At 37.4% G+C, this 15,297-nt stretch overlaps 1 protein-coding gene across 1 annotated transcript in view; it reads right to left on the minus strand.

Annotated features, from left to right (window-relative positions):
- Positions 1 to 15,297, minus strand: part of CD96 (CD96 molecule) — a 108,684-nt gene that overhangs the window by 75,454 nt on the left and 17,933 nt on the right. Inside the window, 2 exon segments of the mRNA XM_065539216.2 lie at positions 3,565 to 3,772; positions 13,653 to 13,777. Of these exon segments, the coding sequence (XP_065395288.1) occupies positions 3,565 to 3,772; positions 13,653 to 13,777 (333 nt within the window).

The raw sequence follows: 15,297 nt of genomic DNA on the forward strand, positions 1-15,297 counted from the left end.
TATACTTGGGTAACACCTCAAAGTAGGTTAAGGACTGGATAAGACTCCACCCAAACACAACCCTTCCAGCCAATTTACTAAATGCAAAAGCCAGGAAGAAGTGCCTTTCACCTCCCGCCATGATTCTGAGGGCTCCACAGCCATGTGGAACTGTAAGTCTAATTAAATCTCTTTTTCTTCCCAGTTTTGGGTATGTCTTTATCAGCAGCATGAAAATGGACTAAAGCAGCTTACAAATAAATTCTCGTTATAAAGATCCCTGAAGTGGAGCAGAGAAACATTTGGCTCTTGTTTGGTTGCTTGGTACTAGGAAATATCAGGGAATATTTCAGTGATTTTGTTGTTTTACTAGATTTTAAGTGCCTCAAAGCCAGTATTTTATCAATTTCTTCATCTCCAGCACTTAACAGTGCCCAGCACAAACTAGACATTAGTACATCATGTTGAACAGAAGTGGCTTCAAGTACATTCTTGAGCATAGCAAACACAGCGTTCTGTAACTCAGTGGAAAGAATGTTAAACCTCCAGTCACAGATGTTGTCAGTGCCTGCTACAGCCACTTGCCATTTACCTCGGCACACTGAAGACCTCTTACTGGGATAACTCTTTGATGACTAGATGACTCTTTGCATAACGATTTATTGAGATTATGGGAGTACACTTAGTCCACAGGTAGTAAAAACTGGGAGTCCCAGAGAGTTAATAGTGATAACAGATGGAGAGATGGTAGATAAATACCCCAGCTTTCTTGCCCTTCATGTGGGATAACTCTAATGTGTGTTCTATGCTGTCTCCCAGTGAGATGAGTTCTAAACCTATGGTGGTAACTGATGTAATCTTGTACGTTTTATTATCTTCCTTCCCTTCCCTTCCCTGACTCACTTTCTCACTCCTTTTCTGATGTTTCCAAGGATGGTCTTTCAAATAAATTAATCCCAATCCTTATCTCAATGTTTTATTTCAGGGGAACCCAAAACCAAGATACAACCTGAAACACTAATGGGTGGAGTGGTATCTCTTACCTCCTGTTAACAAATACCAGCAGAATAAAAGCCGTGAAAGAACAACTACTAAAATGTGCAGAGGTGACAGGGTGAGAAAGATTTTCTTTGAGGCTGAGGACAATCAGATTTGGAATTCAGGAGTGGAACAGAGCAACCCTGTGATGGGCAGGTGACTCCCTGCCAAGGAAAGGAAAAACAAAGGAGACCAGTGAAGGAGATGCAGGAAGTGGCAAAATTGCTGGAGTAGCCCCTCTTGTCCCTGGTCTGTTAGAGAATGAAGAGTTGAGTAATGAGCACTGTTTGAGAAGAGGAAATATGCTGGGTTTAGGGCAGGTTGAATAAGTCTGGGATACATTTGGGTGTTGATTTCAAGGTTTTCATGGGTGTTTTGGGGAGACTTACTCTATATGAGGAATCACCAAGGGATGTAAAGTAGGTTCTGATAAGATATGTGGTCAGGGCCACAATATGTACTTGGGTAACACCTCAAAATAGGTTAAGGACTGGATAAGACTCCACCCAAACACAACCCACCCAGCCAATTTACTAAATGCAAAAGCCAGGAAGCAGGAAAAATGTAATTTTCTGAACAAGCAGGCAGAGCTTCATATTTTAAAGCATCCACTGAAAGGACTTCAAAGAAGAAACAAGAGAAATGTAGAGACAGAGATATGTAGAATCCAATAGGGTGATAAAAGTGACATATAAAAGAGTGAAAAACATTTAAGATCAAAGTAGAGGTATTTTAATGCAGCAAAGAGATATAGGACACAGCATAGATGTTGACAAGGCAATTAGATCAAGTTATGGTGCAAAAAATCTTGATCAACAGGGGACACAGCTTGCCTAAATTACAATTGATATTTCTTTCCACACTGAGGATGGCTGCCTTCATTGGTTTGCCAATAGACCAGAGGAGGCAGTTTCATGTTTGCACTAAGACAGTCACACCCTGGTAAATAAACAAATGGTGATAACAAAAGAGATGAACAGCTTGTTTCCAACTCTTCACAGGACACTGTTTAGGCTCCGTAAGGAACCTGGTCATCAGGGATGATTATTGCCTAGTCCATCCCTGAGGAGAGATGAAGAGAAAGAGAAGAGGGAGGATGCAGAGGAAAGGGGAGGACAGAGGAGGGAAGGGGGAGGCAATTTTGCGTTTTCTTCCAAATACTACATTGTATGACTGCCAATAATAAGGCAATACAATTCCAAATAATTTTTTTTTTGCTTGCTCTGCCCTTTAGAGAATTGAGGAACAATCTAGCAGCCTGTGCCCATAGGTTTGTGAAGTTGTTTTCCCTTTGTTTATCTCATTTTCAAAAATAATTAATTGCCTATCCATCTCACTGCTTTTCTCTTTGCCTTCTTTAAAATTGACTTTCCAAAAGACACAGATCTTTGTCACAAAAAATGAAAAAACATCCAAAGGCAGGGGCTTCTCTTTATTAACGGTGTTTATTAATTAGTGGTACTTTCTTGTACCACTGGGGAAAATAGAATTCTAACCTTTCTTCCTTAAATTTGCACCCTGCAAATACTCTGCATTTTGAGTGAGGCCGCAGTGGATTTCACAGCTCAGCTCCACAGTCCCGACAGTGTAGGTTCAGAAGGCCTTTCCTGAAGGCTCCTTTGCCCGAAGGGCTGGACCTGACTGTCTCACCCCAGCTGGCCTTGGCAGGATAGCAGGGGAGGAGGAACTTCTGCAGTTTCCCTGGGGCTATATTTATCACCTTCCTTTTCTCACTGACCTTACTCCACCTTGCTCAAGCAAGCAACTAAGACAATTAGACAACTAAGCAATTAGACTTTGGCAGCTACAATTAAAGAGACTTCCAGTATTCTGAGAAACATTAAAGTTGTAAATAAGATAGTGGTCACCAGGAAATTGATCTGTCTGCTATGGTTTGAATGTCCACTCCAAAATTTATGTTGAAATTTAATCTCCAGTGTGGCAGTATTGACAGCTGGGGTCTTTCATGGGTGACTGAATCATCAGGTCTCTGTCCTTATTAATAAGATTAATCCATTTATGGATTAAAGGGTTATTGGAGTCATGAGTTATGATGGGAGGGCAACTGGTGGCCTTATAAGAAGAGGAAGAGAGACCTGAGTTAGCACATTAGCAAACTCTGTCCCCTTGCCATGTGATACCCTGTGTCACCTTGGGATTCTCCAGTTAGTCCCCCCATCAGCAAGAAGGTTCTCACCAGATGCATCCCCTCGACCTTGGATTTAGCCTCCATAACTGTAAGTAACAAATTCCTTTTCTTTATAAATTACTCAGTTTCAGGTATTCCATTGTAAGCAACAGAAAATGAACCAATACAGAAAATTATTGCTTTCTGTGTGATTTTATTCTGTTAATGGAATCATTAATCTTTAGCATTCTACCATCATCCTCATCTCCAACAAGAATGACAAGTATCCAGGGAAACAGACTCCAGCATTGTTACCCACGTGTGGCGGCTCTGCAGCATAATAGAGTGCTTCCTCTTCAGGGAAGAGCAGGGCAAGAGACAGGAGGGTGTCAGGGAGTCTGTAGAACAACAGCCCTTACCAAAAACCTTGATTGTGGTGGAGCTCCTCAAGATTTTGTCAGGACCGACTCTAATGTGGCAAGAGAACTTCCGCCCATCATCGAAGATTTGGACTGGAGAGAGGTGGAGTCTGTAGTCTGTACCAACCTTGACTCTATCTTTAAGTAATGTGGAACTGCTGATGAGGTGATCTTGGGAGATAAGTGTTTGCTGAGTTCCATTATCCTCCTGGTGAGAAAAATCGTTACCAGTTATTGAGCCCTCAACTGTGCCAGCTCTGAACTAGGCGTTTCACAAGCATCGACTCATGTATTTTTTGTAAAGTAGAGAGGAAGAATGAAGGATGGAAATTAAGAGACATTTAGTATATTACTAGAGAAAGTATACACTTGACTTTCAGTTAAAAACTATTGTCACCCTCTCCTAACAAATGGAAACATTCTGTTCTTCTGACTAGACCTTCTCCTTCATAATCTTCTATGAACTGCATATCTGGAGTAGGATTTGGGGGCTGGAATGGGTGTGGAACTAATGGCAGATTTTAATTTTCATTTAAGAAGTTCTGGCATCTTACTGCTAAGATGTGCTGAGAAGACTGTATCAGTGTGAAGATTTCATAAAATCTTCACTTAAACTGGATGATTACAGTTATCCCTGAATTCCTTTAGAAAGGACTCTTTTCAGCTCCTCCCTGAGCCTGGACTAGGATCAGGTAAAGTGACGTTCTCAAAGTCTTGCTAGTGAAATGTTGGCACCCAACAGTGAGTACCTCCTTAAATTTTGTGCCCTGGGCACCTCCTTGCCTCCTTTCACAGCCTTGTTCTGGTCCTAACCCTATTCTCTTTATTTCTGTGTTTGTGTTAGCTTCAAAGAGGATGCATGAAGAGTAGGCTGAAAATGTTAATCTGAATTTTGGAGATCAGAGTATATTTGAGGTACTTGGTTTTTCTGTCGCATATCCTTTCTTCCATCTGTGATGAAAAGCACTATTATTCTCTCTGTGCCTGGAATTTTTTTGGACAAGCTCCCTGGGTTGTCACAGTGTTGACTGATGTCAATAAAAGTGCTCACTAGGGGCCCAGTGAGGAGGGGATTCTTGAGGGGCACAGGGGTAGAGGATGGATTAGGTCTTCAGACCCCGTTAGTATGACTCAGCATTCTCGGTTGAGCTGCTTTTAAAACACCCCGATGCACACGCTTCTCTTCTAGAGATTCTAATTTAGTCTGTCTGGGATAAGGCCATGGTTAGGACAGTTGTTTTTAAGGTACTCAGGGGATCCAGGGCTGACATCTACTGGCCTAACTCTAAACAACAGATGAATCCTTGTGCACAGGCATCAGGGGAAATGGAGGGAATTAAAATGGAGAAGGATAAACAGGAATGCATTCAATGGGGGGAAATGTTACAAAATAATGATAAGATCTATGAATTGGAATCTCTAGTTTTAAAAATGAGACAGATCAGGCTACATGAAATGGAAACCCCATTCAAGTATGGGCAGAAACAGAGGAAGGACTAAAGCAGACTTCTTAAATAGTTTAAAGAGATAATTCCAAAATATACTTAGTAGAAACTCTTATGTAAGACACAGTTCTTTAGCTGAATCTGGCTAGGATTTGTGTCAGTCTTACATGCAGATAGTATTGTGTTATTGGCTGCAAATAATCACACTCTGCTGAATTCTTTTTCCTGAAGCAATTTACATACCTTTTACCCTTAGAAAGAAGGACCCAAGAATCTGTGCTGCTGTTTTCTTTAAAGAAGAAAAGCACAAGAAAAAGGGAGAAAGACTGTATTACAGAGACAGGATCCCCCAGAGGAGCTCTAAATATTGGGTGGGGACAGGAGAAGAAAGTGGAAAGCATGTCACTCAGCACTGGCAGGTCTGGAGGTCAGTAATTAAGAAGGCAGGTAACCCCTGCAGATCTTTTGGCACAGGTATGTTTGGCAGCCTCTTGCTTTTTTGTGTGTGTCAGGATTTTAGAGTTGAAAATGTTCCTTGGTCATTTGGTATGGTATGGTATGACTACCATTTGGAACAGTTCCATCAACTGTCACTTTGTTGTGGGAAAAAGAGCAGTTACATGCTGAAGTTGGAGACTGGTGAGAAAAACCACTTTTTTCTTTATTATATAGCAGATTGTGACTAGGTGGTTTAGTTGATATAGAAAAAATACAAAACCTTTCAACTTTTTCCAAAGGTTGCTTTTTTTCCCCTGGGCAGTTGACTTTTGCAGAAAGAAGGTTTGTTCCTTCATTGGAAAAGATGGGATTCAGTTGCAAAGAATGCCCTGTAACCTACAAGATAAGGAGATCCTGAGACATTCTAGAGTCTTCAGTTATAAAGGGGGCAGTAGCAAGAACTTACAATGAGTGGCTGCCTTCATAGAGCAAATGGGAGGAGAGGTGAAAAAATTAGCACAGGCAAACAACAAAATGCCTAGGGATGGGAGAGGGAGAAAAATACTAATATTATGTTATGACCACTATTAAAATTTCATATTCTTATTAGTCATAATTTAAATTTATTTAGTACCTATTATATTGTAAGAATTCTGCAAAGTCCTTTCACGTCTTGTTTACTCCTTACAACCATGTAAAATAAATTGAGGCTAAAAATTTGCTCAAATATCACACAAAGTAAGAGGTATTTAAGAAACAGCATCAGAAAGCAAGGATGCCCGGAACCGGGGACAAATGTCTCAGATACAATTTGTACTAATAAGAACCAAACTATGAAATAACAATAATAAATTTAAAAAACCTTTCTGAAGTATACAGAGTGAGAAGTTTAACAGAAACTTTAGAAGGCTAGAACCTTTCATGTGAGTTGTAGGTTACAGGGTATGGGCAATTTGCTGATTGAAAGGGGCCTTTGTATGACATATTGACCCACTTTTGGTGATAGGTGTTTAGAGCATACCTCAACTCCTACTTGATAATAATGCTCTCAGCTAAGCTAGTCTTCAGGAAACAGACTGGTGGAGGCTAGAACCTGCATGTGAAAGCCTGATTTCTATCAGGTTTTTCTTTTCCTGTTCTTCAAAGAAAAAAATTGCTCGCTTTAAAAATTATTAATAAGTATTTCTAAAACTTTATGGATTCATACCTTGGTAGACTCTCACATTTTAATGGGAAATATAGATTTAATGAGCTAACATATATGATATACTTACTCTAGTCCTGACACTTAATAGCTGTTCAATAATACAAGCTTATTATTATCTAGTCCAGCCTATGAGATCAACCTGCTATTTCATGAGTATTCATTATGTGCCTGGCTAAATTGAGGAATTATGGAGATTCATTGCTGTGGTTTGAATGTTTTTGTCCCTTCCAAAACTCATATGGAAACTTAATCCCCAATGGCACAGTATTGGGAGGAGAAGCCTCATGGGAGATCCAAAGGGCTCTGCCCTCATAAATGCATTAATGCCTCGTACAAAGTGCTGGTAGTAGTGAGTTCTCTCTCTTCTGCTCTTCTGCCATGTGAGGACACAACTTTTTTGTCTTCTCTGGAGAATACAGCATTCAAGGTGCCATCTTGGAAGCACAGAGACCAGGTTCTAACCTGCCGGCACCTTGATTTTGGACTTCCCAGCCTCCAGAACTGTGAGAGAATAAATTTCTGTTTATAAATTTCTCAGTTTCAGATATTCTGTTATATGCAGCAGCACAAAATAGACTAAGACAGTTATAAAGTCATGAATAGCTCAATCTGCTCTCTTGCCAGTGTCAACCCTTATACACTAGCCCTTGGGGGACAAAATGGCCATGAAGCCCAGAAACAACAAGTTGATTGAAAATACTGTTCCTTAAACAATATAAATGTAGTAAGGTCTCAAAAACACACAAGCAACAGTCCGCCTTTATTTACAAATTTGATATTTTGTTCATCATGGATTTTCCCTAACTTCTGATTTTTAAAAATATTGTATTAAAATATTTATCTTGATTGCTAATTTTTTTGTGCTCCCTTAAATTTTGCTCCCAAGATTAAGAGCCTTACTTGCTTCACTCTAATCCCAGCCCTTAGGTCTCATAGCTAGTAAGTAGTGGAGATCCAGGTCTTGAAAACAGCAATTTCCCTCCAAAAGTCACATTGTTAATGACTTTTTTATATATAGTCTCACAAAAGTAGTAGAAGAAACAGTCTTTGCCTTTCCTACATATAATCTACTTAAGGGCTGAGTTTGGTGGCTCATGCCTATAATTCCAGCACTTCGGGAGGCCAAGGCTGGTGGATTGCTTGAACTCAGGAGTTCAAGACCAGCCTGGGAAACATGGTGAAACCCTGTCTTTCCTAAAAATACAAAAAAATTAGCCAGGTGTGGTGGCACCTACCTGCTGTACCAGTTACTCGAGAGGCTGATGTGGGACCTGAGCCTGGAGAGGTCAAGGCTGCAGTGAGCCAAGATTATGTCACTGTACTCCAGCCTGAGCAACAAAGTCAGACCCTGCCTCAAAAAAAAAAAAAAAAAAATCTAAAAAAAATTAATTTTTAAATATAATTTTTAAATAGATTTTTTGCACTAAAAAAACTACTTAAGGAGAAGAACAAACACACATATGAAAATCAGGAGCCACAGAAAATAAACAAATGCATAATTAAATTATGTATAGAAGCTTAATAAAATAATTAGCATGATAAGGGCTGAAAGGGATCATACTGAATCATGAAACTGCTGTTATATGTCCCTTAAGTACTTGACAAATTCTAAAATAAGTCATTGAGGCTTTGTTTTTGAACTAGAATCAAAATTTTCAATTTAGAAGAGGAATGTTTGTACTACAGATTGAGCGTCGCTTATCTGAAATGCTTGGTATCAGAAGTATTTCAGGCTTCAGATTGTTTTGGATTTTGGAATATTTACGTTATGCCAGTTGAACATCTCAAATCTGAAAATCTGGAATCTGAAATAATCCATTGAACATTTCTTTTGAGCATCATGTGTGTGCTAAAAAAGTTTCAGATTTTGGAACATAATTTCAGGTTTTCAGACTTGGCATGTTCAGCCTCCTTGATTTAGTGATGATATTTCGTCTCTGAGCTATCCTGAGCTCCTTGAAACCAGCTCCATGTCAAAGCTGGATGCACTGACCACAGCACGTGGCAGGTGCTGAGTGTACAGAGCTCATTCGATAACTGCTGTTAACTGTATTGATTGCTTCTCCTTTTTTCTCCAAACTGTTTCCTATCTTCACATTTCCTCCATTTATTCTCCATCCAGTCAGTGCTGTCAAAGCAAGCTGCTTGCAAAGCTTCCTATGTCCATTTTGTAGAGCACCAGAACAATATATTTCTAGTCATTGTTGTTGGTTATCAACACTTTGCAGTTCGGCTAGCACTTTAATTTTTATTAAAGACAATTAGAATCAGCTGCCATCAGGTAAGAGGTTACAGTTTTGTTTTCTGAATAGTGAGGCATCCATAAGCATAACAAACATTGTCTAGAGTACCATTTACCTTTTAACATAAATAGCACAAATATTAAATAAGAGCATATTGAAGATATACATAAAAATTTTAAGATAGATGAGCATCTGTAGTTATGTGCTTTGGTCACTAATATTGAATTGTTTGAATTGGAAATATTCTTGTCCTTCTCTTCATGATTTTAAAGAGAATAATCATGAATTTCTTTATTTTCACTGACTTTGGAAACAAGTATTTCCTCATACACATTTTCCCATTTGCACTACCAATTTGTACTTAAAGTTCCCAGGGTCTTGGTGTAGTGTAAGTCCGTCTTTTGCCAGCCAACTATTTAGTTATCCAGCTCAAATATAACCTTTTCTAAGAAACTTTTCCAGGTCCGTCTAGTCGGAATTGAATGATTTTTCCCATGTTGCCATTTTTTACATTTTTATTAAAGGTGTATGTCATGGTAGGAAATATGTCCAATATAATTTTGTATACCTGCAGGACTTAGCTCTCAAAACAGATTCACATAAGTTTATTGGACTGAACTGAAATTTATGCTGTGGGAAATAAGGACGATAGTTTGCTATGAAAACAGAGTATTATCGTATATTTAGAAGCTTCCAGAATAAGACTGCCGAATTTCCCTAATGACTATATGCTTATGTCCCAGTGCATAAAATGGGAAAAATATTACTTATCTTTTAGCTTCCAACTGCATCCCATCAAAATATACATATTCTAGGATTTCTTATACATTACTCCTCCATTCACATAGATTATTAGTCTTCATTAAAGGGTTAACCCTTTGTGTTTACTTAGTTATCCCTCATGCTGGATGAATGTTAGATACACCGTCCATTTGCGCCTGATGCCTGTCTACCTCAGTGTATTCCCAGTCCTGCAATGTAACTTCCCAAAATGCAGAGTGTGTCCCATTAACACATTTAACACAGCCTTAGCATGAGATCAGGCACATGTAGCATAAGAGTTTATTTTATAAGACAGAATCCCAATAATAACCTTTCCTATGAGGGTCATGATTGAATTAATTAGCCTTTATAAAATTACACATACAGGAAGACATCACTTTCATTTTTCAGTGACTTAGATAATTTTAGTTTGTAAATTGTTTCCAAGGTTTCATGAGTCACTTGGGGCAGAAGGCCTTTGAAGCTTCCCAGAGTTCAGTATAGGAAGTTTCTGCTCTCCTGAGCTCACCTTCATCACTTTCATGTTGTAATCTCTTTCTAAAGAGATTATATAATGTTTGTAGGAACAATAGACTTATCATTATGATTATTATTATTAGTTTAAAAAGAGATTAAAGACCAAAAATACGGATAGGCTGGAATATTTGTGTCCTTTGCAGACATGTAGCAATTATGATACTAAGAGTTGTAGCTTATTCCCTAACATAAGTGTTGCCAGTGGCATCAGTTTGTTTTTGACTTCACTGCACAAAAGAATTTGAGAGCAATTTTACCGCACAAAAGAATTTGAGAGCAAGTTCAAAGTGGAAGGAGGTAAGAGAGCTTACTGCGAAGCAAAAGTACACTCACCGCTGATCACAGAGGGCTACTCAAAGGTGAGCTGATGCTGACTGACACTAGAGAAACTCCCTTTATGAGTTTCATATGATTATTCATGAAGGGGTAGGAAGGTGTGTTGCTATTAAGCACGTTCTGGATGGTCCTCTGGATGTGCATGTGCTATTTTTGTACATGCTGGTAGATACATGGCATGTCTCATTAACATCTGAAATCTCTACTCATGGGTGTATTTTTTACTATTCTAATGAGCATGGGTCAGCCCAAAGACACTAATCATGGGTTTCTGCACTTGCATGCATGTGGGAATTTTTCCTTTCCGCTCCTTTACCTCCTTGCTCTAGGATGCTCTAACCATGAGCCCAGGGTGTGGGTTGTGCACTGTCAGGCAGTTTGTTCTCTCCATTTATTTAGGAAGTTTGTTCTCCTTTAAGGGAGACTATAACCACCCTATGTAATCTACTTTTTAAGGACATTATTTGGTTTAAGAGACTGGCCGAATCCTACAGCCATCAACAGTGTGGGGCATAGATGTAAATGAGAGGACATTTTGAAAGGACATGCACTATAGGATTTTAATTAACACATTTGCCAACACCATGTTCCCTTTGAAGAAAGGTTTCTTTAGAAAGATTCTTCAAGTTGTCTGTATCATGGTGTATTCTTTAAAGTGGCAGCATGGCTTGAGGTTCTAGTGGATGTTTAAGATTCACCCTCTCACTGTGTGACCTTACGTGCACTCTCTGGCATTCATTTACTCTAAAGGTCCTGGCAGAATCCAAAGGTAATGTCTATATGGCCTTCTTAGTTTCTTTAAAGGTAGCTACTTGATACACAGTGACTCATCAGTCGTCAAGTCTTTGAGACTTAATGAGCTGCCACTCAGTAAACAATCAAACAGCATGAATTTAGTGATCATCAATTTAATATGAGAACAATGAATAAGACTGTGGGGAAAGAGGACAAATAGAAACAAATTAATTCAAGTATTTATTAAGTATTTATGAGTACCCATGTTCTGGACTCTATACTAGATGCTAGAGATTTTTAAAATGAGCGATACAACTTTTTGTCCAGGAGAAGCTCAGAGTCACATAAAAGACACACACTGAAGGCTTTGCATTTGCTTAGAAAAACAGATTACATACCCATGAGACAAGATAAGAACACTACAGTAAAAATATGTACAGTAAAACTTTATTAAACCAGTTGCCATTGTTGGTGAACCTGTGATAATTTGGATAGGAACTTTCTGCTCAACATGTTGGGGGAAAATATTGAAGCAAGGTATGCATTTCATTACTAAAAGGTTTAGTATAGTACATTTCTGTTCTCCTGAAATTATCTCACTTCTTAACCTTTTTCTCAGAAGTATGTTGTATCATGTTTGTTAAGAACAATGGACTTATACTTATCCTAATGATAGGCATAATGTCCAGGAAGCCTTACTTTTTGGAAAGCAAATCCTATAAAACGGCAAACGTGTTTTGTGACAGATGACAAAGAGACATTGTAGGTTTTACAACCATTTGGGAAAGTTATTTTAAAATATAATTCTTTTTATTACTTACTACCTGAAAAATAGCTAGACAGTGAAAAATTATCAGTAGGTTGTATTTAAAGTTCTTCGTACAAGTCAATTATTTCAGGTTTGGCACAAACCCAAGGAAATATTTTTATATATAGGGTCTAGTTTCCAAGACTGTCCACAAAAATCTAGGTAGCTTGTAATGTGAATAATCAACCATCTGAATCACAGTATTTTCCAAATTGTGCCAGCTGTTATATTCATGAGGATCTGTGAGTTTAATAAGAATTTTTAAATCCTGTTTTCATTTTGACAAAATATAAAAATTAACATACAGTAATCATATTCTGTATCATCTAAATGAATGCCCCGTTATGTGATTCTTGAAATCATGTTTATGGTCACCTCTATAATTGTGTTTGTCTCTTTGTTGTCATTTGTTTTTAACAGTTTTAGGGGTTTACTGTATACACTGGTTAGTAGCTGGCTGCCATTTGATTGACTAACATTAAAATTATAATGACACAATTCTTTCATATTTACTATTATCCTCATGTTGATTTTGTTTATCTGTTATGACAAAAAGCTCAGACAATTTTAGTTTTTAAGATTAACTTTAGATTTTAAAAATAAACTGATGCATTAGGCAGAATAGTGTAGACTAATGATAAAATAACAAAGGCAGACAAAGTGGATAAATGATGCAGTTATGTTAAGTGATAGGCCAAATTAAATCATAAATCCAATTAGATGAAGATCTGTATAGATGAATTCTGCAGTATTTCAAGGAGAGAAAAGTAGCGGGAGAGTTTAGTCATCACACAGGACACGTTAAGCAACTTAATAGTCAGCCCACCATAACTGCCAAAGTGAATACTCAGTGGAATTTTTTAAATTTATAACTAGGGTTATATCTTACAGTGCCTTAGCAAAATAATAGACCAGTATTTATTTTTGCCCTACACATCATTTTTAAAATTGGAAGCATTTTCATAAAAATCCAAATTTCTGGCCTTTTTTTTTTTTTTTTTTTAATGAGAAGGCATGGTAACTATAGACCTGTGGCCCCCTGTGGCATTAATAGAGCTGGGCAGTGACTGTTTCTTATACAAGTCCTGCTTGTCTCCTATACATTTGCTGCTTATATTTCACAAGCATTAGAGTCTGTGCTTCCCAATCTAAGCCAATGTTGGATATTTCCCAGGATGCAGTAATAAGGGTTTTTGGAAAAGGGAGTCTGTAGCTCTGCATATGTTGCTTGTGAAACAAGTATTTGTGAATAGGGGCTTCTGCTGAATATGGCTCCTTTCTAGGGCACTATCACACTTTGTTCTTTCTGTAATCGTGGTTTGGTATGTAGATAGAAATAAAAATCAATCTTTAGAAGCAAATTTATAAATTAATTCACTGCATTCACAGACTCAGAGGCTTGTCTGTGAGAAGGAATATGAGTGTCCTCTCCTTCCTTCCCTACCCCTCCTCCCACCACTGGCATAATGCCTGCCTGTCATTTGTATGCTTCTTTCCCTATTATTACTGCTTATTCATTTTACATCATTAATGTTTAAAGACGATTGCAGTTATTCACTGAAAAGGGCAACACTTACCACCAACCATGCATAGGTGAACTCAGATGAAATTTCTGAGGAGCTATTTTGAAAGCATGGTATTTCCAGAGTCTGATTTATCTCTATTTCTATTGTATGGTTGCTTTTCCACTCATCTGGTGTAACTGTAACAAAACATAAGGTAGAAAATATATGAATCTCTGATTGGTTTGTCAAGTGTTTTTATCAAACAGACAAAAACGGTTTTAGTACAGGGATTCATCTATCCTTAGGGTACACCTATGAAGCAGAGAGGTGTACCCTCATTGTGTAAGTGGCTAAACGGAGTCACTGAGGAGCACAGAATTGTTGCTAAACACTGAAAAATTACAAGGAAATGACCCTAACAGAATCAAACTCATCATTTGGCGTGTTCCTCTGCTTTAGCCCCAAATTGGTGCTTTAATCTTCAAGTTCCATTTCCTTGATCAGATAGAATATAAAACTTCATAACCTAGCCTAATTGTCTTTTTATTTTGTTGGACTTTATTTTTTAGAGTAACTACTAAAATTAGGTTCACAGCAAAATTGAGCAGAAAGTACAAAGTTCCCAGTATATCTGCTTCCTCTACCCACCCACAACCTCCCCAACGGTGGACATCCTGTTCCACAGCCGTACATTTGTTAAAATTAATGAACCCACACTGGCACGTCATTATCACCCAAAGTTCATAGTTTACATTAGGGTTTACTCTTAATTTTATACATTCTATGGGTTTGGACAAATGTATAATGACATGTATCCACCATTATAGTATCATACATAATAGTTTCGCTGCCCTGAAAAGCTGATGTTTTTACAGTCTTCATATCTAATAGTCTTCTCAGAGCTTATAAACATTCCTCCCACAAAGGAATTACACAAAAATGCATAAGGAAACTTTGAGGAAGCAGTGTTAATTATTTTCATTTTTAAGGTAATAGAAGATAAATATCCATTTTGTAATCTCTCCTATTGGGAAAGTTTTATATACATACATATAAATTTGTGACTGAACTATAACATCAAAAAAATTTATAAATAAAGGTAACTCTATCATCCAAATATCCTAAAAATCTTATATTCCTTTTTCTATATCTATTCAAATCTTGTTTGCATACATGCACGTTTTTCTCACAGTCTGCAATCTTATTTACCAATTAATGTTATGTATATTGTTACTTTAAAATGTTTTGTGTGATTCTTGAACTATTGGTGATTTAAATTTATGGGGGCTTCATGTCATTTTATCATATGTACTAATCATCATTCATTTAGTCATTTCCAATTATTGAATCATTATGCTCTTTCAGTTTGGATTTTTTACTTTATTTTAAACCATTACATGCTATATAGCAAGGATCATCCTTATGCTAATAGCTTTCTTCTGACCATTCGGCTACTTAAGATAAATTCTCAGAAGTATAATTAATGCATCATTGAGTATGAACATTTTTATTGCTACTAACATTATGTGTGTGTATATATACATATAAAACATATATATGTTATATATATTATATATTAGTCCATCAAAATAAAAAGAAAAGGGTAGGTTATGAAGTTTTATAGTCTATCTGATCAAGGAAAAGGAAACTGAAGATTAAAGCATCAATTTAGGGCTAAAAATATTATATATAAATATATGCTGTATAACGGTATACA

Source organism: Macaca fascicularis, chromosome 2 (assembly GCF_037993035.2).
Source record: "Macaca fascicularis isolate 582-1 chromosome 2, T2T-MFA8v1.1".
Lineage (NCBI taxonomy): Eukaryota > Metazoa > Chordata > Mammalia > Primates > Cercopithecidae > Macaca > Macaca fascicularis.